Source organism: Oncorhynchus mykiss, chromosome 9 (genome assembly GCF_057628025.1).
Source record: "Oncorhynchus mykiss isolate SJ-2025 chromosome 9, ASM5762802v1, whole genome shotgun sequence".
Classification (NCBI taxonomy): Eukaryota; Metazoa; Chordata; class Actinopteri; order Salmoniformes; family Salmonidae; genus Oncorhynchus; species Oncorhynchus mykiss.
Window position 1 is genome coordinate 35,231,845 of NC_143030.1, and position 25,585 is coordinate 35,257,429.

At 42.3% G+C, this 25,585-nt stretch overlaps 1 protein-coding gene, 1 long non-coding RNA gene and 1 pseudogene across 3 annotated transcripts; 2 read left to right on the forward strand and 1 right to left on the reverse strand.

The window, feature by feature from the left end:
* The first annotated feature begins 859 nt into the window (after positions 1 to 859).
* On the forward strand, positions 860 to 6,457 carry LOC149980893 (uncharacterized; annotated as a pseudogene). Its single transcript, XR_016483205.1, has 6 exons — positions 860 to 1,189; positions 1,312 to 1,492; positions 3,324 to 4,096; positions 4,496 to 5,663; positions 5,870 to 6,015; positions 6,177 to 6,457. The product of XR_016483205.1 is annotated as an uncharacterized LOC149980893 (transcript).
* A 1-nt stretch (position 6,458) lies between these two features.
* LOC149980894 (uncharacterized) lies at positions 6,459 to 13,172 on the forward strand. The gene is made up of 2 exons (XR_016483206.1): positions 6,459 to 6,692; positions 12,121 to 13,172. It is a non-coding gene; the product is annotated as an uncharacterized LOC149980894 (long non-coding RNA).
* On the reverse strand, positions 9,576 to 24,876 carry LOC110531919 (inhibitor of growth protein 2). Its single transcript, XM_090184079.1, has 2 exons — positions 24,830 to 24,876; positions 9,576 to 11,097 (listed from the first exon to the last, which is right to left on the reverse strand). Exon 2 carries the CDS (start codon positions 10,949 to 10,951, stop codon positions 10,391 to 10,393), a length of 561 nt encoding a protein of 186 aa, XP_090040205.1. The 5' UTR covers positions 10,952 to 11,097; positions 24,830 to 24,876; the 3' UTR covers positions 9,576 to 10,390.
* Between the last annotated feature and the right edge of the window lie 709 nt (positions 24,877 to 25,585).

A 25,585-nucleotide genomic window follows, 5' to 3' on the forward strand; every position in this document is an offset into this window, starting at 1 on the left:
TTAAAATAACACCAAATTGATCAGAAATACAGTGTAGACATTGCCAATGTTGTAAATGACTATTGTAGCTGGAAACGGCAGATTTTTTATGGAATATCTACAAAGGCATACAGAGGCCCATTATCAGCAAACATCACTCGTGTTCCAATGGCACGTTGTGTTAGCTAATCCAAGTCATTTTAAAAGGCTAATTGATCATTAGAAAACCCTTTTGCAATTATGTTAGCACAACTGAAAACTGTATGCTGATTAAAGAAGCAATAAAACTGGCCTTCTTTAGACTAGTTGAGTATCTGGAGCATCAGCATTTGTGGGTTCAAAATGGCCAGAAACAAATAACGTTCTTCTGAAACTCGTCAGTCTATTCTTGTTCTGAGAAATTAAGGCTATTACATGCGAGAAATTGTCAAGAAACTGAAGATCTCGTACAACGCTGTGTAGTACTCCCTTCACAGAACAGCGCAAACTGTCTCTGACCAGAAGAGAAAGAGGACAAGTACATTAGAGGGTCTAGTTTGAGAAACAGAAGTCCTCAACTGGCAGCTTCATTAAATAGTACCCACAAAACATTAGTCTCAACGTCAACAGTGAAGAGGTGACTCCAGGATGCTGGCCTTCTAGGCAGAGTTCCTCTGTCCAGTGTCTTGTGTTCTTGTTCCCATCTTAATCTTTTCATTCTATTGGCTAGTCTGAGATATGGCTTTTTCTTTGCAACTCTGCCTAGAAGGCCAGCATCCCGGAGTCGCCTCTTCACTGTCGACGTTGAAACTGGTGTTTTGCAGGTACTATTTAATGAAGCTGACAGTTTCGGAGGCCTTAATCAAGAAAAAACCCTGCTTGAAAGAATATGGATCGTTCAATGGCTTCTACGGTTGGAAACAAAGACTACAGTACAAAATGGGGAAACTACAGGACCCAGCTCAAATTATACGGGTGTCCTGAGCTCTCAGTTAACTCACTGAAATCCAAAGCGACTGCAGATGCTGTCCCGGCAAAAAAGGTTAAAAAGCCAAAATGAACTGAGGCTAACTATTATCCATCCATCCCTACTGGTCATTCTCCCGAAAGCCTTGAAAAAGAGACTTGAACTTCTGAAAGAGGTTGGGAAGAGGAATAATGGCAAGACTGTCAGGGACAAAATGGCTCAGACTTTCACTTTCAATCGAAATGAGAGGATGTATGAGCTGAAGTGATTGGTTTTAGTTACAGTGGGCTGTGATGCATTTGTCACAATGTGGGAAGGTTGAGAGGAAGTAGATGTTGATGATTTTTATGGACATTCAGGTTGGATTTGTTATAATGATTTCAAAGCTCTGTGCTATGCTATTTGTTCCAGATAAATTAAGAGTTCCTCAGAATCATGACTGTTACCTTGAAAGCGAAGTTCATGGGTCAGTTAGACATGCATTCAAGTCAGCTGATCAAAGTAATCCGAGCCAAAGGAGGAGCAACGTGGGAAAAGACCACTAACATCATGCAAATTTTGGATCAGGTACATCTATTACATTTTAGTTTGTATGCAAAAGAGAATTATGCATGTGATTCTTAAGAGACGGAGGTAGATGGAGCAGGGAGACAATGAGTGAAACTGATGGGAGAGAGCATGCAAGGGAGAGAAAGAGAAAATTAGAGAAAATGGGAGATGATGGAACATGTGTGTGTGGAAAGAGTACATGAAGGAGAATTGATCAGGTTGAGTCCAAATATTTTTCTATTTAGGTTTTAGGATTTTAGGACTTTCAGCTCCTTACTGAGTGTGTGTAAGGTAGCTCCTACAAACAAAAAGAACCATTATGGACCCCAACCATTAAACAATCTATAGAATGTAGAATTTTGTAGCTGTACATGTTTAAAGTGGTTAGAGATCAGATAACTCAGGCTGGCTTTGCAGTGAATTACTACGGGGCACACGTCACTAAACAGGGAAGTGACTAATGGACTTTTTCCACTAACAAGGACAAAGGGGGATATAATTGGCCACAGTCTGCTTTCATACGATATACCTTCTCTCCTCGTATTATACCAATTCTCACTAAGCAGTTTGAACAAGATCTTGATTGGTATGGTTAATTTTTCCCATTATAAATAATGGTTGATATGATCTCCCATGTTCCCATCCCACTAAAACTAGGTCTCCCCCTGGTGCCATTGGAGAACTCTGGTGGAAGCGCCCTAACTCCACCCATTCATGTGTCTCTGGTACTCTTTTCTTGTTACTGCTGGTCTCTAGTCATCGTACTTAAGGTAGCTCCTACAAACTACAGTTTTATTGAAGTTAAAATATAACTATCTGGAAATGTTTTTGGGATTCCAGGTTTTGTTCATTCAGGTTGTCATTAATTAAAATGCACTACGCAACTAGTGTGGACAAATTTTGTGTACATTGAAGGAGTCTTTCTTTCACAATTACTGCTCAGTACCTACTGCTCTTTGGCAGGTATCGGTTATCTAGGCCAACCTTTATTTAACTTGATAAAACTTAAACTGCAAGTATGCGTCCCCTCTATTAATAACCCTTAGCACCTATGTTGTGTGTGCTTGACATTAAATTGCTTCACCAATTTAATTTTGCAGGTAAGGAGAGAGCGAGAGGGTGGAAGAAGAGGCTTGGCTTGAAGCACTGGGCATCTTGTGTAGATTGTCATTATCTGAATTAGGCCCACATAATTAAACCTACGAAGGAGCAGCTTCTATGTAGGACCTTTGTCTTTGAACTTGTATCAGAGCTAGCTAGCTAACAAGCTTGTTTGTCAGATGGGCACCAGAATTAAAAACAAGTCTTACCTTTTTGTAGTTAATAAATCCAATGTGAAATGTAATAACTATACTATCCCTAACGAGCATTGAAAAAGTGTATCTATTCTTCCATTCTTGATAAAAATGTCTCTCCCTATCTTCTGAATCATGATGGTAATGTCAGTAGGCTACAGTTATGCTGTACCCTGGCTACATGCACACACACTGGCAAAGATTTACAGCAGGCAGGCAGACTCTGAAATAAGTTTCTGATTGACAGAGGAAGGGCTTTGCATAGGCGGTTTGTTGTGTTTTTTTTGTGGGACTGAAATAATATAAAAATAATATTATGACCAGTTCCCATGCTTTTAAAATAATAGTTCTGTTCCAGAACACTATAGATCGCTTTTGTTCCCAGTTCTGGTTCTGTTCCTTGAACTGGTTCCAACCCCTGTTCATAAATGCTTCCCGAAAGTTTTTATCACGGCATTATAATCACATTATAATTTATTTTTAGAAACAGAACAGAGTGGCCACAACAGACTGTTCATAGTGCACGTGTTAACATGTTTATCCCTCCCTCCCAGGTACCCTTACAGGCGGGAAAGTGAGTGAGATCATCCATATCGAGCCATACAGCACCAGCGCTCCATCCTGGGCTACAGCCAGGACTACATCTCACAGGTTACCACCATCAACCGCGAAGTGACGCACGTCGTGGCCTTCTGCCCCTACCCCGTACTGGCAGGTTGACTGATTGGAGATCGGTTAGAATGTGACGGAGTCGGCGATTGAAAATGTTAAGTCATAACGACAGAAAAGGCTTAGGGTTAATTCATCGTGCATTAAACATTTGTTTTATTTAACCGTTATTTAACTAGGCAAGTCAGTTAAGAACAAATTATTATTTACAGTGATGGCCTACCAGGGATCAGTGGGTTAACTAACTGTCTTGTTCAGGGGCAGAATAACCTTGTCAGCTCTAGGATTCAATCCAGCAACCTTTCGGTTACTGGCAGACTCGCTCTAACCACTAGGCTACCTGCAGCATTATCTTGCAGTGTTTGTGCTACAGCGGGAGAGACTTCTGTGGATTAATATGGGAAAGCCCAGTGAATATAAATATAACTGTTTTATTCACATGCGCAATCTTAGTGAACTCAGGGACTTACATTGGTTTACATCGACAGATACAAACCATTTCCTTTTGGTACTCTACTCTCCCATGTAGGTGTGTCTTTGGAGCTGTGGTTCTGTCTGGGGGTGTGCAGAGGGTCAACGATCAGACCCTCACCGACAACGTCCACAAGGTGAGGAGGGGCAACACAGAGGAGGTCCTCCCCATAACGAAACACCAACAGTATGTTTATCAATAATTTATTTACTGTACTAATTTTCTGTATTGTTAATGTTTAAATAATATTGGTATTAGTATTTTCTGTGTCGTTTAAGTAGTACTGTGTATTTTTAAATATTCTTATTTTTGTTTCCGTTTTAGCATGTAATTGGGGACAACTCAATAGTCTAAATTGATATCCTCCTCTCATCTCCTCTCCTTCATATTCACTGTTCTATTTATACGGCATAGACGAGATGTGTAGATACCTACTGGGAATTTGCTTCTCCTGCCCTGCCTTTCACATCAATGCAGATGAAGGCGATGACCTGGAGGAAGGAAGCCACTTTAGACAATTAAGTTGTGCCCCAGGTATCTGCTTTGATGTCTTGATCTTTCCAGGGTCTCTGTCTGTGTGTGCAGATCCCTACGGCTCTGCACGGTGCGGGTCTGGAACCTGACCAGGTCAAGGTTCACAGGGTGGCTAGTCAGAGTGGATTACGGTCTCCATGGCAACACCAACGTGGCCTTGGTCCATGACATGAAGCTGTACATCCTGACAGACAGAGGGACAGCCACCTTCACTGACACCCCCTCACCCATATTCCAGGTCACCAAGTAATTTATCAATTTGCCTGGTATCCATACTGAATCCCCTCTGCTCTACACTGTTGTTTCACTTCATGGATTGAAGTCACCTTATTAGTTGTCGTGAAATATGTGCTCTACATTTGTGACTCCCTAGGTTCGAGCTCAGGTCTCCTGCATGCAACAAGACTATGTTAGCCCACTGAGCTAAAGCCTAGTCATTAAGCTTCTGTCACACTTGACTCCATATACTCTGCTGCTCTATGACCTGTTCAAGAGAAGCTAGCTTAAGAGACAGTCTGGTCTTTACATCGTCCCCTGTCCCCGACACAAATAAAGGCTCCCGGTCGGACAGCTACTCCTGGGCTTGTCTGAGACAAGGGGAGAGAGAGTCGGTTACTTGAAACAAGCACCAGCTAACTTAGTCCACCACCTGAAACACCACACTCCAAAAACAGTCCCTCTGAGTCAGTTACTTCAGAGAAATAATACCCTCTAGCATCCTAATTCTTGCACAGCTTAACAATGTTTTGTTCATTGTTGCCCCTAATACGGTTTTCCCCATTGTTGTGAACCGGTTTTGGGATGTGGAAGGCTAACACTTTTTTATAACACTTATATTGTCCATAACCTATTTTATTTGTTGGGTGTTATAGGGACCATTTGGTAGTGTGGGACCTAGAGTCTGGGTATATCAAAGGGAGGATCAAAGTGTCCAGTGTAGTATCTGGGATCTACATCTGTTTATATTAGTTACTGTGCTGTTACTAAGCAGTAATGCATTACGGCAGTGTTACGTTACTACACCTAATAGGAAATGCACATGCGCACTGGAATGCCGCGAACTGTAGAGCACGAGGGGTTTTGACTAAACAAAAACTAACTGTACTCCAGTCTCCTGCCTGGTCATTTCTCCACAACACAAATATTACATCCAGCAGCATCATCAGAGACAGGCAGTCCCGGATACTACCATCATTAAGGAGACCACAGGTAACCACAGGTAACAAAACCAGAGACTCTACCAGAAAAGTAGTGCAAGCTAAGCTATCTGTCCAAAAATCCAGCATAACTTGTTTTCAATGTTACTATTTTATTACCTTGCTATTACCCTGTAGTCTAATGCTCTCAATAATTCTGAACACTCCAGTGTTGTAGCTGTAACAATATACACATTTATATTGCTCTGTGGATTACTATTAACCCTAGCTCAGGTGATGCCCTGGGAAGGAAGGACAGAGAAACACTCTGCTAAGAAGAGGAGGGCGAAAAGGGAGGTGCAAAGGGAGCAGAGCAGGTTGGACAGGGAGACATACAACTCCATAGACCAATAACTCCTCGGTGGGGACCAACAGGTAAAGTGTTTGTGTGTGCGCCATGTGCTCTGAAAATGTGGCTGGCTCTATAGAGTTTAATTAACCTATGTGATGTCTCTCCATCCCTCTGATATCCTCTCTACCCCTCTCTATCAACTGGTGGTGTGTTCCTATTTCTCCCACCACCTCAATGTGTTCAGCGTGAAGTCCCAGGAACACCTCCATATCCTGGAGGCCAGAACATCCTTGCTGACCCGCCACATCATCGCCCTCACTCACCCTGGGGGACATCTGGTCCTGGCCAACTACAGCCAGGCTCAACATACACCCTACCTCACCCTCTGGGACCTGCAGAAAGGCACGGTATGTACAGTATCAAGCCAGATTCAAATTCAAATAACTTTATTGTCCATCTGTGATCACTGTCGACACTATTGTCCATATATTGTCCATATTGTCCATACAAGCTACATTATTTGATCTCTCCCCACCCAATATGTTTTAAATTATTGATAAAAAAAAAAAATGAAGGTAAGGAATTGATTAATGAATGAGCCTGGAGTCTGTTGTTTGGCGATCACAGATGATGCCAGCAGAGTCGCCTTTGGGGTCACACAAGACTATCTCTGGCTACAGGAGCCTGAGGCTAGCCTGAGGCTAGGAGTGTCCAACCAGATTTATATCCCTGAGAGGAGCAACATCCATTCTACTAGCAGGTAGGACAGAGATTACTTTGGAGTTTCAGCCATCTTTGCCTTTTTTAGAGAAATATGATTAGGTTTATGTGCACACATATAGTGCCTTCGGAAAGTATTCACACCCTTTTATTTTTCCACATTTGGTTGTATTACAGCCTGAATTTAAATTAGATTTTTTTTTTTTTAATGTACTGGCTAAAATGTCTAAACATGTTTTCACTGTCATTATGAGGTGTTGAGATGGGTCAGAAATCGATTTCATCCATTTTGAATTCAGGCTGTAACATCAAAATGTGGAAAAAGTCAAGGGGTATTAATACTTTCTGAAGCCACGTTCACAGACAAGTGATAGAAACGTGTGTTAGGTAAAAGTTGAGGGAGTTACAATTTGTTTATTTACTGAGTGCCACTAGTGTGTGACACCCAGGTGATGATAAAGTGACAATTCATGGCATTTGTGTGTTCACACAGGTGAGCTGATCCTATTTGGCAGATCTACCAGTCTATAAATCTAAACCAACCAACAAAATGGATGAAACACAACCCACCACCTGCCGCTATGATACCAATTTGATACGCAAATATAATGTGGACCAATAACATGTTTTCCACAAATAAATGCAACTAATATAATTTCCTACCTTAGTGTAACTTTTGGCATTGGGTCGTTTTGGCATTGGCAAGTCGTTTTTCATAGCCAGGGCTGTAGCAGCTTGTTGCAAGTCTCATGCAGGCCACAAGGTGGTCATCAGTCATAGTAGATCTGTACTTGGACTTTATTATCTTCATGTGAGAAAATGCAGACTCACAGAGGTAGGTTGATAAGTTGAGAGCACATCTTCTAATGTTGAGATACTTCTCCTCTAGCAGTAGCTCCCAGAATTCTTCCTTCATCTCAGTGGTTGCCTTGGATTTCAGCTGAATTTCATTTTTAAGGGTGAGAATTTCAGTCTCTGCTATAGTTGTGTCCAACTGAAAAAGGGATCCCATTTTGGAGGCAATGACTTCCACTTTTATGTCTGTGCCAAATGGAAAGCACATCTAAGTGGCAATAGGCTCAAGTGAAGCAAACTCAAGGAAACTAATGTCAAACTCAGATAAGACGCTCTGGACTTGCTCCACGTAACGTGCACTGTCAAGCTGTGCTGTATCCTTGCCCTGGTGTTCAAGTTCTGAATGCATGTGTTGAAAGAAGTGCAGGTCCTTACGTTGCAGCTTTCTTGTGAGCAGCTGTAGTTTGCATTTAATCATGTTGATTACATGTTTGCCTTTTCCTTGCAGCGCTACATTAAATTCCTTAAGCATGTAAGTTAAGCATGTAAGTTAGGTCAGTGAAAAAAGCTAAATCCAAGAGCCACTGTATGTCCTCTAGCTGTGCATATTCTGCATGTTTGGAGACCTTGAGAAACTCCTTGATTTCAGGCAACGACTCACTGAATCTCCCTAATAATGTACCTCGGCTCAGCTATGCTTCAGTCTCTTCTAAGTGAGCGCGAAATAGCCTCCGCTGTAGGCTTCTTGCTCAAATAGAACACACAATCTTCATCGCAACATCCATCAGCTCTTTCATGTTTAACATCTTCCTGCACAAATCTTGCTGATGAATTACGAAATAATAATCTTGTTTGCACAATGTAACATGTGGGTAACACCCACCACAGCGGGTGCCCCATTGGTAGTAATGGAGACAAGCTTACAAAAGGGCAGTTGGAATTTGTTAGCAAACTCCATAAAAGATGGAAAAATCTTCGCCCCTTGTATGTCCTTTCAGTGAAAAAATGGCGAGTTGTTCCTCCTTTGTACTCATGTCAAATACCATTCTGATGAAAATGCATAAGTGTGCCACATCTACCATATCTGTGGACTCGTCAAACTGGAGGGAATTTATTTTATTTTACCTTTATTTAACTAGGCAAGTCAGTTAAGAACAAATTCTTATTTTCAATGACAGCCTAGGAACAGTGGGTTAACTGCCTTGTTCTCAGGGGCAGAACCAGATTCACAGTATAAGATGCTATGGTTGCCGCCTTCCCTTTGGTCACAGGCCTTGTGAAAATTGACTGCTGCGCTGCAAGTTTATTTTTTTAGTTCTTGTACTTTTCATAATTCAGTCTATGCTGGACAATCTTTTGTGTGTGGTTTTAAAATGTTACTTTTCTTTGGGATATCGATGCCATTATGGTAGAGGCATACACACAAAAAAAAGGAATGGGAGGATAATTTTTTTTCATATCCTTCCCTTCACTCATTGCTATTGTCGACCGAACTTAACAAATCTGGCTACAAAGTTAGCTAGCTACCTGCCTGGCATCACCGTGAACTCAACTTTGAGTTGGCGGGCAGCATTTGACCGCACTAACTGGGCAGGGACTGGTCATATTTTATGTAAATCACGTGACTTCAGACATTGCTTTAATGGAAGACTGTTGAACATTAAAACAAAGAGATTATAGGCATTGGTTTGTGTGGATAAATTTGAGTAGAAGCATAATCTCAATAGACTGGCAAGCACGCCGTGCTCGACCAGTAGATCACGATCGACTGGTTGGGTACCCCTGCTATAGGACCTGGAGGCCTGCAACATCCTGTCTGTCCTCTTCCCTGATACCCACGTCCAGTGTCTGACCCTACTGCTGGGCCTCAGCCCTGCCCTCAGGCTGACATCACAATCACAGGGGATCACCACAGTAACCAGGAAGGACTACTTGTTCAGAGGGTCCAGTAGTAGCGAGGATGAACACAAATAGGATAGTCAGAGACGCATGTAGGAGTAGTTCGTTTTTGGGAACTTTATCTCTGTGATACTCATGTTATTTATGAGTATTTGAAAATATCTTGACTTACTGAAACACTTCAGTTTAACAATATGACCTGATAAGCAGAAGAATGGAAGGTAAAATGTATATTTCAAGTTACATTTTATTGGTCGAACACACTTATTTAGCAGATGTTATTGCGGGTGTAGTGAAACAGATAAAAGTAATAGACTGTAGACTGTCTCCACAAATATGAAATCCCATTCCAGACAGACCATCACTTTTTAGCAAATTGGAGTGCTGCACCTGTGGATGGTCAATTGAAATGACAGTTGGGAAATCATAAAATGACCTGAAATACCAACTCAGATGAACACCTCACAGAAACAGCGCAAACTACCCCTCTGTCAGCCATACAAAATAAAACATTGCACAATCTATTTAGCCCCGTCTGGTACAGTGATTCATGAATCGAGACACACGATTTGGAACAGACTTATTTTAAAAACACATAATTAAGAAAATGGGCCAAACATAATGTATTCATTTTTACAAAAAGGACATCATTCATTCAGATACATTATATCAAATCAACATTTCCAAATGGGCTAGTAAGCCAAAATTTGCTTCTCGAGTTACTCAATACACTTGTTAGAACGGAAGTTAAGTAACACACATTACAGACAGAAGATGGCATCTTAGGCTGAGGATCCTTACAGTCAACATCGGACTTCGCAAAACAACATTTAGGCTTCAGTGTGAGTCGCCAGTATTGTAACAGCACCAGTTCAGTATTGGTCAAGTCTTTTACTCAGAGTAAGCGCTGATGGAAATAGTGTTCCGATTGCTCTCAGAACTTGACATTTCATCATCCCTTGAATGAATCACTTCAATAAACTCCACCCTCAGTTCAACAATGTTCCGAGAGGAAAGGGACAACGGACGGAGGACTTGTACCTACTACCTGGACCTCCGGTCCTTTTTGTTCTTGTCCAGGTTTTTGTCCATAGTCTTTTCGTTGTCCCCTCTGCACTTGGGACAGAACCACTTCCCCTTGGGCTTGTAGGTGAGCCCCACGCAGGAGAAGTGGAACCACTCGATGGGGCACGCGTCGTTATCGCAGCCGATCATCTCGCCGTATGACACCTGCTCGCACAGGCAGTAGGTGGGCTCGTTGGGGTCGATGGTGAACTCCACGGGCGAGGCGTCGCGCTCCTGCTTGGCCTTGCGCTTCTTCTTCTTGGCCGACTTGGACCTTTTCTCCCGCGGCTGCAGGGGCAGCTCATCCGCCGGGTCGTCCATCACCGCTCCATTCCCCGAGGCGTGGTTGGAGTCACGGCTCTCACTGTTGCGCTGGCGTCTCGGCCGGCGGGCCGAGGAACGCTCAGCAGGGGTGGACACCGCCGCCTCCTGGACAGAACTGGAGCGCCGCTCGGTGACGACCCGCTCACTGGTCTCGCTGGGCTCCTGGAGGCAGAGGGAGTCCATCTGGCGGGAGCGGTTCTCTACCAGCTCGGTCATCTGGGTAACCACATGGATCTTCTCGTCGCCGAGCTCCTGGCTACTGATGAGGGCCCGCTGCAGCTGAATCTGAAGCCTCTTACGCTGAGCCGCATCCTGCTCGCCCTGGTAACGCTCATAGACATTGTCAACCTCCTTCAGGACCTCTGCAAAGCACACAGAATGAGAAAATAGTTAGGATGGGCGTCTCCTGCATTTGTTTTAGTTACTGAGTAGAATAATCATGAGGGATTAAATAATATCTGACACTGTCAGTCAGGGCAGGGAAAATGTAAGTGCTCATTAAGGACCCTGGCAGGAACAGGGGAAAAATGCATGAGAAATTTGGTGAGCACAATTTTATGCATGTCTAAAATAGCTGCTGCAAACTCTGGGAGCACTGAAAATCACCTAATAGCAATCTGACAAATGAGTAATGAGCTGGAAAATGTGTGCCAGTGTCCTAGCTAGCTAGTGTTATTGTTACATATAGAGACAGATATGACACTATTGAGCAAAGACAGGTATACATTAGACCACAAGAGGAAGATGCACTCTAAGTGTATTTGTCATTCTGGTAAAAACAGGAAACCAAGAAATAACAGACGTAATGGTCAAAGCCATAAAATGCATTGTCTATTGTATAGGACAGGAAACCAAAGCAAGGCCATGAGTGCATAGGACAGCTGGACATACCGAGGTCAGAGGGACACAAAGGAGGGGGGTCAGCCAAATGACCAACGGATGGACTATGGACATAGGACATATATATTTAGGACAGGAAGAGAAGAGACGCAGTCTACGAGTCCTAATAAGGACAGACAGAGCAAAGAACACACCAAGCTAAACATAAGGGGCCCATAGCATAAGATGGGCATGTATTATTTTTGGGACATGAAGACGTCCTGCCACTATTATAACTTAACTGAAAGCAGATATGGGCATTATTGGGCGTGAACAAGCAGGATGCACAGATTGGGATATAATGGTGGCAGATGGACTGAGGGAAGTAACTTAATTTGCATGTGGGATGGACTCATATGTTGTATGTGTATAAATACAGAGCCAGTGCTCTGGAAAAGTGTGTGTTCCGCAGACCATCTAGGCTTCTGATATGTTTGTATTAAACGCCTATATTGAATTCACAAGTTCTTGTAAGTGTTATATTTTGTACCGATTCTCCATGACAGAACTTGGCGAGCTTGCCAGGAGAGACAGGGACCACGGAGTGACGTTCCGGGCTGATGACGGTTTCTTTGGACAATCTTGCAAACAAAGGCGGCCGCCTAACTATAAAAAGGTAAGCATGTTCTTAAATAGTTAAAATGTTTGTATAGATTGCTTCAGAGATCCTGTCTCAGCGAGAGGGGCGTCACGTAGGCTTCTCTTTAAATTTCCTAAAAATCCAGTAAAAGCTAAAGAACTTTTGAATTCAATAAATTGCATGCATGTGTGAATTTGGGGTTGTTTTAAATGTAAATGTATGTGCGCATGTGTAGGGACTAAGTGAATAGGGGTTGTGAACCTTGCTGGAGTCAGGCATTTTAGCGGAGGGGGCTTGCACTCGTTCTGGTCGGACCGTTCGAACGGACCCACGTGTCTGGGTTGATTGGGGGAGTTGTTCCGTCTGATTTTGCTTGGCCGGGCTCGAATGTCTCAGGATCTGTTTTGGGATGTGCGTAAACACAGCCCAATCAACCTGAGCGGGCGACTTGTGTCGAGTGTGTGATTCGGACTGCCCCTCGTTGAGCCATTCATTTGGGGACCTTGTGTGGGCTGACTAGTGTGGCTGTTCGCACTCTCTGGCTGAGCTGCTTGGCCCAGTGTGGGGCTGCTGCTGCCTGATCATATGGTCAAAACAAATCAATAAGTAGTTTTAAAATTCCTGTAATACCGCTTCAATAAAGTTAGTAGTAGGACTGAATGGACAGGTTACTTATGAATAGAGCTCTGCATAAATAAGTAGTTAGAAAGTCCACGAATACCGCCCTTTAAAAGAGATTAGAAAAGGGGTCTGCTTGGGTGGTGTATTCACAGTTACCGCCTCTAGAAAAGAGAGAGGGACTGCTCAGGTGAATAGATAGGGAGCAGAAGAATTCTGACCCGATTTGGCTGGGTTCAACTGCAAAATAAACCCTATAGAAAGTTGCTGGCTTATGTTGAGGAAGTGAATTAAGTTTAGAAACTATAGATTGTTTTAGGTAAAACGAAGGGTGTGTGTGAACAAATAAAAATAAAGAAACTGAATGAATGGAAATAAAATGCATTAATGAGAATTCTCTGTGGTGAAAGGAAGAAGAACAGGTTGTGTGTCGTGCCAGAGGAGGTCCAGAGGGACAGCGGAGTCTTTATGTGACAGGCAGGGTAATAAATTAAGGGGAGGCAGGGTAATAAATTAAGGGGAGGCACTCTTAACTATCGCTAGACAAAGGGAACGAAATCAATAAACATTGGGCAAAAGGTAAAAATAAGGATAGAACATTGACGTGATAATGTGTTAAACGACCATTGTAAAAAAAATACAATAGGTGTTAAAAATAGGTATTAAACAAGGCACGGATAGTATATAACGGATGCGAAGTCAGAAGAAAGATTTTAAAAATATACAGAAATTAAAATATACTACGTGGTTCAAATAAATCTAGGCGGACTAGAATAGTGTGACAACTGCATAAGAGACACCAAAATACAAGTCTAGAACACATTAAAAATATCACGAGGTGTATAATACGATGGGAATGTTTAGGAAAAAAATGTATAGTGGCATAGGAAACAAAAGGACTGTTTCTCCCCAGCATACAGAGATAACGGAATTTAATAAAGCCATGGAGTCGCTGAAGGAAGCGCACGTGAATTCTACCAAATTCGGCTTGAATATGAACGAGCAAACTGGATAATGGAGGACAACATTACCCGGTAAACAGGTTAAATAAAATAAACAATTTAGGGAGACAATTAGGAATTGGAACAATTACATAAAACCATAATAAGAAGCTCAATTTACCAGCATTCAGATGTCAACATTCTATCATCAGAAAATACATTACGATGGGGACAGATATGACTCTGCTCGCCCTTGCAGACGTGCGAGTGGTTAGCAGAGCTATAGAAAATATCTAATGTAGGTGTGGAGCTAACAAGTATGGGGAAAATGAGTGTAAGATGACACTGGAACTTAGTGCGGTAGCAGGAAATGCCGCTATACAAGAGTTTGTACTTTTTTCAAAAGAGAAACAACTAATGCTTCAACACCTGCATTGCTTGCTGTTTGGAGTTTTAGGCTGGGTTTCTGTACAGCACTTTGAGATATCAGCTGATGTATGAAGGGCTATATAAATAAATACATTTGATTTTAACTAATCGTTTTGAGGTTAGTAAGAATGGAATTTTCACCTGGCGGTGTATAGTCTCTGATCGATCAATGAGTGGTTCATAGAGATTAGTTATATGTGATGAAAGACGTATTAGATCACGTTTTACCTGCCTTCTAGTAAAATCCCGATGGGATTTACTCATAGTCCCACGTGGTATCATTTTGCATTGAAACAATAGTTTGTGGTGATAAAATACGTGGATAATTTGTTATTAGCGTCAAAAGACGGAAAATAAACGAGAAATCACCACCTTGGTAAAATTAGTTGGAGGAAAAGCAAACTGTAACATATTGGTGTTTTCAATTTCTAAGGGTAAGATACAGATAACCATCCAGGAAGAAACTATGCGTTTTGTGGCATGGCTAAAACTTATGAATGACCAAAAAGTAAAAGGGGATTTTAATTGTGTTAGACATTCAATACCGTTATTCTCTGAAACTGCTAAGACGCTTATAGAATAAAATCAATATATAAGTAATACTATTGGCTTGCTGATTAAAAGGTAACATTGTGAATGTTAACAAAATGTACATTTCTTTTCCAGAAAAAAGGGGTTTAATTTTCTCTGGTCAAAATGTAATTGGAGACTGCGGTACTGGGGAAAGCAGTTAAGAGATATTCGGCCACTTTAAAAGTCAAAGTATCTGGATAAGGCTATAAATGGAGTTCCGGATAAGTGTACAATTACTTTGAAATTCTATTATTTCCTTGGGAAAATTATGAGTTGTAATATTAAATTGACTAGACCACTTTTTTTATTTAACATGGGTTCATAGGAGAAATGATCAGTTCCCTGGGGTTATGGTCTTTGGGTAAATACAGAAATGTGCTTTGTTCATTCTGCATATAAAAGGGAAATATATGTTAACACGGGATGACAGATACTCCAAATGGTTCATTGGAGTGGGGGTCTCTGCGAGGGTTGTGTTGATAACTACATAACCTGTAACTCGTCAGAGATCGGCAGTAGAATAAGGGAGTTATCATGGAAGGTGACGTCAGAATGCTTTAATGCATGGGAGAGATTATCACCACAACAAGTGTGTGTGAAACTCAAACCTACACTACTGGCTGAATAGTGAGGGACAACTGTGTCTGATGACCTGTGAACTGTATCTAAAATAGACATGCGGGAATGATATGTGCTGGGAGAAGAAAGACTAAAGGGGAATGAGTTACTGACCTTTTATTACCAGGCCACTCATGACAGAAAAACCGAGACAAAAGGGTGTATTGGAAAATAGATATTACTGGTACTAAAAGTTTAGTATAAATGTTAATTAGTAAAGGGATGATGTGTATTGAATAGATAAGGTCACATTTGAGTTAAAGTAAGCACTAAGGACTGTTATCCTGAATATTGGGTTGGACAATTTATAAACAATGTTTAGTTATGATTTGGATATAGGACTGTTTAAATTTACTAAGCCTAGAGAAGCTCTGGAAACTAATCCTGAGACAGGGTGACAGAATTTACAGAATATTAAATTAAACGTTTTTGTTTCTTTTGTTTTATAATGTCATTGTAATGATAAATTGGAATGATATGAGTAATTGAATAAAAGGTATAGTCTGTTGTACGATAACACCCAACGATGAAGAAGAAAGAGACCAACATAACATGGGCATAGAATGAAACGGATGGACGTTTTCCCCAGGTTTAATTACATTACAACTAGTGGTAATTTATTGCAAATATGCAGTTATTCTAATTTACATTTTCTATTTTTTCTTGTTTGGTCAATTTATTTTTGTTGAGGAAAATAAGTGTGTATATTGTTCCTGAGGAGAGACTGATATAAATTGACTAAAAATGATTTGAGAATGTTTAAGTATGTATCAAAATAAGAGGTAAGAGGTTAAGGAAATAGCTTTCTCGATTTCATTGATGATCAGATACTTCAGATGTGACTGGTTCTGTTGAACTCAACTTTTACAGCTGATAGTCTAAGTTTGGGACAGTCCTAAAGTTCTAACCTCTTAACAATAGTATGTATAGAAATCAAAACGTCTCTGTGGCTGCAGCATGTGCACATTCAATGTCATGCTCTGTTGTGGTATTAAAATATTCTGCTTGTCTCCAGTCACGTAAAACGACGTAGAATTGCATGAAATGCATTTATAAAAAGGCTAATTCTTGGAACGCAAACAAGATAGTCATAATAAAAACACTACATGAATATCTTTTCACCCCTACCATTGTCCGCGGTGGTCAGCGACTGCAACCTTCTTTGCCAAGGCTGGTCTGTCCTAGGAGTGAGGATAAACGGTAGGCATGTTCTCTGCTATTTTTGTGTTATTATTTTGGGTATATGGGAGGGTCACTTGTCTTTTTTACAAGCGTTCTGGGAGGGAGGGAGGGTAAAAATGTATTTTACTCTAGGGAAGGCCATCTATTTTTATTTCAGAAGTCCGATTTTCTCCAGGTATCCCTCATCACAAATAACACAGTCCCTAACTTAAAAATGACTCATAGGGAACGACAGTTGAACTAAGCTCATCAGAACCCAACAAATAAACTTGTTTTACTCCAATGTGTGTAAACAAAATAAAAATGTAAACAAATACTATAGCTTCAAAGACATGGTTAAAACTATAATTGTGATATCAGGGATGGTGCATCCATAGCGTCTATGAATTTGATAGTGATTACATTTCTCCAGCCCCATCCCTTAGCTTTTTAACAAACACGGTGTGGGGAGGCAGATTTTTATTATTTTTACTACTGATTTAACAATCCCTTGAAAACGGCACGTAGTTGTCAATGGTTTTAGTGGAGCTGGGGATCTCCTTGCCCCACAGCAGCCAAATCGATTGCTCGGCACCGTATTGTGACGTTTTATTGAACGACTCACGCAATAAGGAATTCCCCTCGACCACACACAAATTGGGGAAAACCAACATTATTTGACATCGACTCCTGCTGTAAAAGAGACAACTTTTGTCGATGTTTAGTTATACAGAAATAACAAAACATGCCGAAAAGCTGCTGTGTTTGTTGTGCAATAGCAAAAATCCCGACCTACAATTCACAATGCTCCCACATAAGGAAACAGAGCCAGCGAGAAGAGTGCTGTGGCTTCAGACTATTCGGCATGGGAGAGTGGGAAATGTAGGGAATCCAAGGAGGCTACATGTGTGTGGATCACATTTAAATCACAGGCAATACATTTAACTTGTTTGGTATAGTCCGTTTAACGCCACTCACTACTTGTCGCTGTATAATCAATTTGTGTTGTTGCTTGTCTTGGCTAGCGTAATGTTACGTCAGAAGCTAGCTAGCACTCACGTGAAAAGGGGGATGAGGGAAGCCCTAAAATATGTTTTTCTAAATAGTGAGAACACTCAGGAGCAAGCAATGTTGAAAATAAATCTTAAAACATGTACTTAAATCTAGTTATCATTGACTAAAACAAGCAGAAAAGAAAATTAGGTTTGAAAAGGGTAACGTTTTTGCTGCTAGCCAATTGGGTAAACTAGGTTACCACAGGTTGTTCTAATACCCGATTCAAGAAGTGAAAAAACTTTCCGCCTGAACAGGCAATAACGTCTATCTGCACACTGCGGTTACTTTATTGCCGCGCCCACTGCCATTGAGGCTGCCAGCGCTGTCTCTGGCCCACAATCCAGCACAGTGGGTGGTAGTAATGCACCAACATTGGATGCCAACTGCCGAAAAAACACCAAAGAAGGATGCTGCTAGTTTGCTTGGGGACAACAGTAGTGTCCTCCACACCCACCTGCCGAGCACTGCTTTCCCACAGTTTTGTTAACATTACAGCGAGGGAAGTAGCTAGCTATTGTTGCCAACCCAACCTTCGTAATGGCACTAGTGGGCAGGGATTACCATAGGCATAAAAGGTTTGCAGTGTGGTTAAGTTTTTAATCCGATTTTTAGAGCGAAATAATACAAATAGCCAGGTTTAGCCAATCTGTGTTCTAGAAAGTGGCCCGATGCGAGATGGGTGATGCTTCAAGAAAAATCCCAGTCCGAGAAAAATTCCCAGTTGTCGTGAATGCACCGGTTTCTGAAATCACCGATCCTAGTTGTTTTGAACGCGGCACAAATACTACCAAAATTCTCGTACATGGCACATTTTCATCACCAGCGTTAGAGCGGATTGCAACAACGACCGTTTCGTTTTTTTCTTTCTGTTAACGTTACTGTTATACTACGAATTGTATATTTGCTAGTAGGCAACACTATCAACAATAAGTAAACATCCCTTGTAAATAATACAACGAATGCAGATAACAGGTTTACCAACTCGAAAGAAAGCCGTTAAACGCCACAACACCTCTTGTCAAAATGGCTGATCCTATAGCTATATCAAGCCAACTCGGACCTGACACCGGGACATGTTGAGGATAACAAATTGAAGGCATACATCGTACTCGAAAGACTAAACTATCTATATTTCAGCACACAAAACACTTGCTTTCAATGCTAGCTAGTATGTGGAACATTAACGTTAGCTAAAGTGGATCGGGAATTTGTCAATCCAGCACACCCTGTTTTGTAATTTTATCGTCAAACTCGCAAATATAAGCACTAAAACAACGAGAGGAAAAACAATACCTTGATACTTTGAGTCAATTTCTCGCAGCAGAGAGACGTTTCTTTGTATATCCAAAGGCATGGACTCAACACATTCCAAATAATCCTCCACATAGCTGACCAGTTGTGACTTTTCCACGTTTGGATAGTGATGACCTAACATTGTTCCACCGATGCATTGAGACAATCAAGAAAACTTGTAAATAGATTTGAGATAATGCATTTAGTATGGTTTCTAATGGTTTTCTTGCGCCAGTATTGTTGCATACTATATTCACTGGTCAGTTCACTTCAAACAGAACTGCACACAGTGCGCATGAGCACGGTGTATTCCTTTTATGGCAATGCACAGCGTTTTCGCATTTTACTTGACAGGGAGATTGGCCGTTTTTATTTCCAGCGTTTGGATTGGCTATGAATAAAATAAAGGCCACCTTTATTTTTATGAACTTTTCCCGGGAAAGTAAACCATTAAGTACTACTATTTTAATTGACCGGTAAAATAGTTGTTCACTCCAGATGTGCCAAGTGTCACGTCTGGAGGAAACCTGGCACCATCCCTACTGTAAAGCATGGTGGTGGCATCATCATGCTGTGGAGATGTTTTTCAGTGGCAGGGACTGGGAGACTAGATAGGATTGAGGAAAAGATGAATGGAGCAAAGTACAGAGGGATCCATGATGAAAACCTGCTCCTGAGCGCTCAGCACCTCAGACTGGGGTGGTTCACCTTCCAACAGGACAACAACCCTAAGCACACAGCCAAGACAATGCAGGAATGGCTTCGGGACAAGTCTCTGAATGTCCTTGAGTGGAGCAGCCAGAGCCCGGACTTGAACCTGATCGAACATCTCTGGAGAGACCTGAAAATAGCTGTGCAACGATGCTCCCCATCCAACCTGACAGCTTGAGAGGATCTGCAGAGAAGAATGGGAGAAACTCCCCAAATAAAGGTGTGCCAAGCTTGTAGCGTCATACCCAAGAATATTTGAGGCTGTAATCGCCAAAGGTGCTTCAACAAAGTACAAAATACATCTTTCAAAACAAGATATTCAATGTCTGGCAGGAAACCCCAAAAGCAATCATATTAAAATAAAATAAAATTGTATTGATCACATGCGCATGTGTGTGTGAGCGTATGTAGTGTGTCATTGTAGTATGCGTGAGTGTGTGGGTAGAGTCTATTGAGTGTGCATAGAGCCAGTGCAAGGGAGTCCGTGCAAAACAATTAAGATAAATAAATATCAAATCGGGTCAATATAAATTGTCCGGGTAGCCATTTGGTTAACTGTTCAGCAGTCTTATGGCTTGGGGGTAGAAGCTGTTCAGGTGCCTTTTGTTCACAGACTTGGCACTCCGGTACCTCTTGCAGTGCGGGAGCAGAGAAAACACTCTATGACTTGGGTGGATAGAGTCTTTGAAAATTTCTAGCGCAGGGCTCTTCAACCCTGTTCCTGGAGAGCTACTGTCCTGTAGAATTTCACTCCAACCCTAATCGAGCGCACCTGATTCTATCAGTTAACTGGTTGACAAGCTGAATCAGGTTAGTTACAGTTGGAGTGACAGCTACAGGGGTAGCTTTCCAGGAACAAGGTTGGAGACCCATGTTCTAGGGCCTGCTCCCGCTTTTCCCTCCCCCTGGCGCTTGAGGACTCCAGGGAGCCCTGCATCACGCACACCTGCCTTCCCTTGTCACGCGCATCAGTGAAATTGGACTCACCTGAAGTCATTCATCACATGATTATTTCCTCCCCTATATTTGTCAGTTCCCTTACTCTGTTCCCCGTTGCTGCATTAATTGTTTTTTGTCTTTGTATTAGTTTGCTGACACTGTTCCTGTCTCGTTCCATGTCCGTTATATACACTGCTCAAAAAAATAAAGGGAACACTAAAATAACACATCCTAGATCTGAAAGAATGAAATATTCGTATTAAATACTTTTTTCTTTACATAGTTGAATGTGCTGAACAACAAAATCACGCAAAAATTATCAATGTAAATCAAATTTATCAACCCATGGAGGTCTGGATTTGGAGTCACACTCAAAATTAAAGTGAAAAACCACATTACAGGCTGATCCAACTTTGATGTAATGTCCTTAAAACAAGTCAACATGAGGCTCAGTAGTGTGTGTGGCCTCCACATGCCTATATGACCTCCCTACAACGCCTGGGCATGCTCCTGATGAGGTGGCGAATGGTCTCCTGAGGGATCTCCTCCCAGACCTGGACTATAGCATCCGCCAACTCCTGGACAGTCTGTGATGCAAGCGATGGATGGATGGAGCGAGACATGATGTCCCAGATGTGCTCAATTGGATTCAGGTCTGGGGAACGGGCGGACCAGTCCATAGCATCAAAGCCTTCCTCTTGCAGGAACTGCTGACACACTCCAGCCACATGAGGTCTTGCATTAGGAGGAACCCAGGGCCAACCGCACCAGCATATGGTCTCACAAGGGGTCTGAGGATCTCATCTCGGTACCTAATGGCAGTCAGACTACCTCTGGCGAGCACATGGAGGGCTGTGCGGCCCCCCAAAGAAATGCCACCCCACACCATGACTGACCCACCACAAACTGGTCATAATGGAGGATGTTGCAGGCAGCAGAACGTTCTCCACGGCGTCTCCAGACTCTGACATGTCTGTCACATGTGCTCAGTGTGAACCTGCTTTCATCTGTGAAGAGCACAGGGCGCCAGTGGCGAATTTGCCAATCTTGGTGTTCTCTGGCAAATGCCAAAAGTCCTGCACGGTGTTGGGCTGTAAGCACCCCCACCTGTGGATGTCGGGCCCTCATACCACCCTCATGGAGTCTGTTTCTGACCGTTTGAGCAGACACATGCACATTTGTGGCCTGCTGGATGTCATTTTGCAGGGCTCTGGCTGTGCTCCTCCTGCTCCTCCTTTCACAAAGGCGGAGGTAGCGGTCCTGCTGCTGGGTTGTTGCCCTCCTACGGCCTCCTCCACGTCTCCTGATGTACTGGCCTGTCTCCTGGTAGCGCCTCCATGATCTGGACACTACGCTGACAGACACAGCAAACCTTCTTGCCACAGCTCACATTGATGTGCCATCCTGGATGAGCTGCACTACCTGAGCCACTTGTGTGGGTTGTAGACTATGTCTCATGCTACCACTAGAGTGAAAGCACCGCCAGCATTCAAAAGTGACCAAAACATCAGCCAGGAAGCATAGGAACTGAGAAGTGATCTGTGGTCATCACGTGCAGAACCACTCCTTTATTGAGGATGTCTTGCTAATTGCCTATAATTTTCACCTGTTGTCTATTCCATTTGCACAACAGCATGTGAAATTTATTGCAATCAGTGTTGTTCCTAAGTGGACAGTTTGATTTCACAGAAGTGTGATTGACTTGGAGTTACATTGCGTTGTTTAAGTGTTCACTTCATTTTTTTGAGCAATGTATTAAATGTTTTACTCCCCGTGCCTGCTTCGTCTCTCCAGCGTCAACTCATGTGACAGCAGCCAACATTCAAAGCATCGTGGAGTACTGGCGTTCCGGTTGGTATGGTGACATTAACCAACAAAACAAAAGACAAAAAAACTCATGGACCGGCCAGGTGAACAAGAACTGACGATCTGGCTGAAGCCCGACGTGGGATGGGCGCCATCCGAGCCACCCGGGGCAAGGAAACCTCTTGAGCCAGCTAGGGCGTGGAAGCCCGACGAGCTGGCTAGGCACCCGTGGTTCCATCCGCCGATGGAACCACGGGTGCCTAGCCAGCTCGTCGGGCTTCCACCTGGAATAGAGGTCCTGGATGGCAGGGAGTTCAAACCCAGTGATGTACTGGCCATGCGCACTACCCTCTGTAGCACCTTGCGGTCAAATGCCGAGCAGTTGCCATATCAAGGATGATGTAGCAATTCAAGATGCTCTCAATGGTTAAACTGAATAACTTTTTCAGGATTTGAGGGTCCATGGCAAATATTCTCAGCATCCTGGGGGGAAGAGGTGTTGTCGTGCCCTCTTCACGACTGTGTTTGGAACAGGATAGGTCCTTAGTGCCGCTCTACTACAGACCCGTCAATGTGAAGGGGGCGTGTTCAGCCCTCCGTTTCCTGTAGTCCATGATAAGTTCCTTTGTCTTGCTCACATTGAGGGAGAGGTTATTGTCCTGGCAACACACTGCCAGGTCTCTGACCTCCTCCCTATAGGTTGTCTTTAATCAGTTCTACCACGTCATGCCATCGGCAAACTTAATGATGATGTTGGAGTTGTGCGCATCCATGCAATCGTGAGTGATGAGGAAGTACAAGAGGTGACTGAGCACACACCCCTGAGGGGCCCCGTGTTTAATGTCAGTGTGGCAGATGTGTTGTTGCCTACCCTCACCACCTGGGGTGGCCCGTCAGGAAGTCCAGGTTCCAGTTACAGAGGGAGATGTTCCGTCCCAGGGTCCTTAGCTTAGTGATGAGCTTGGAAGGCACAATGGTGTTGAACGCTGAGATGTAGTCAATGAACAGCACTCTCACGTAGGTGTTCCTTTTGTACAGGTGGGAAAGTGCAGTGTGGAGTGCAATTGAGATTTTGTCATCTGTGGATCTGTTGGGGCGGTATGTGAATTGGAGTGGATCCAGGGTTTCTGGGATGATGGTGTTGATGTGAGCCATGACCAGCCTTTTAAAGTATTTCATGGCTACAGATATGATTGCTACAGGAAAGTAGTCATTTAGACAGGTTGCATTGGTGTTCTTAGGCACAGGGACTATGGTGGTTTGCTTGAACCATACGTGCACTACCATTCAAAAGTTTGGGGTCACTTAGAAATGTCCTTGTTTTTGAAAGAAAAGCATATTTTTTGTCCATTAAAATAACATAAAATTGATCAGAAATACAGTGTAGACGTTGTTCATGTTGTAAATGACTATTGTAGCTGGAAACGGCTGATTTTTAAAGGAATATCTACATAGTCGTATAGAGGCCCATTATCAGCAACCATCACTCCTGTGTTCCAATGGAAAGTTGTGTTAGCTAATCCAAGTTTATAATTTTAAAAGGCTAATTGATCATTAGAAAACCCATTTGCAATTATATTAGCACAGCTGAAAACTGTTGTCCTGATTAAAGAAGCAACAAAACTGGCCTTCTTTAGACTAGTTGAGTATCTGGAGAGTCAGCATTTGTTGGGTCGATTACAGGCTCAAAATGGCCAGAAACAAAGGACTGTTTCTGAAACTTGTCAGTCTATTCTTATTCTGAGAAATGGCTATTCCATGTGAGAAATTGCCAAGAAACTGAAGATATCGTACAACGCTGTGTACTACTCCCTTCACAGAACAGCGTAAACTGGCTCCAACCATAATAGAAAGAGGAGTGGGAGGCCCCGGTGCACAACTGAGCAAGAGGACAAGTACATTATGACTCGGAGGACCTGAGCCCTAGGACCATGCAAAACACCAGTCTCAACGTCAACAGTGAAGAGGCAACTCCAGTCTGAGATATGGCTTTATACTTTGCAACTCTGCCTAGAAGGCCAGCATCCCGGAGTCGCATCTTCACTGTTGATGTTGAGACTGGTGTTTTGCGGTTACTATTTCATGAAGCTGCCAGTTGAGGACTTGTGAGGCGTCTGATTATCAGAGCGTACTGTAAGTTAAGAAAGAGTAGGTTGTTCAGGTAGATAGTTATGATAACAATAATGATACTAGTAAATCATAATAATAATACCACGCCCCCTCTAGGAATATATTTCAGGATGTAGAAGACACCAAGAAGTCACAGCATGTCACATCAGCATCCAGCTTTGCAGGAGTTTGATGTATGAATTGTGTATGTAGTGTAAAAATGGTAGGAAAAAGGTCCCAAAAAGTGTCAAGAATAATAGACAAGAAAAAGTAAGAGCAATAACAATAGTGTGCTTTGCATGCTGCAAGCACAGAAATAGTAATAGCTTTTCAAATGTTATAACAGAAAAAATATAATATACTGAATAGCCAGCATCTTACCTTCAAAACAAACTCCTCCCAGTTGTTTGAGAAACCTTGCTTTGTAGGCCCTGTGGTGTGAACAAGGTACAATTTTCAATAAAGGAATGACAATCAAATGGTACAGTTCAGTGGAATCATTTAAATGAATATCTAACCTGAACATCATCCACACCAAAAGTCCTCCAAGGTCCAGGGGACAAGATCCGAGCAATGTTTCTGTGAACACAGTGTATGTGAAAGTAAAGAAAAAGTACAATTCAACAGCTTTTTATACTCCAGCGTGCATAACAGGTTTGAACACAGTTGGAACTGAATTAGCCCAAGTATTTTTCACAACATGTATGGGTGTTGCTGGACTAGAAAATGTATTTTTTGACTGCAAACACACCATTTCTCACATCAATGCACTCACATGCAAAAAATCTTTCAAAGCAATGTGTATATGCTTTCTTCGGAAATGTGTTTTGAAGTTTTTTTTATTTAACTTCAGTTTGCAATATAGACAAGTTGTAATGTATTTTCTTGACTTGCCATGTATGTTGGAACCAGGTGATTTCATTATTGTATATACTATGTGTAGGCTGTGTAGACTCGCTATGTGTAACTAAGGGAATGGCATCAACGATACACATTTAGAGTCAACCAAACACAACAAGGCATACATTGAAGAAACACAGAAAATCAACAATCAAATCGATTGCATAAACTGTACATTTAAACCTAGGCTTACAGCTCAAGTAGACAAATTTGTCCAAATAAGATTCCCTCATTGTG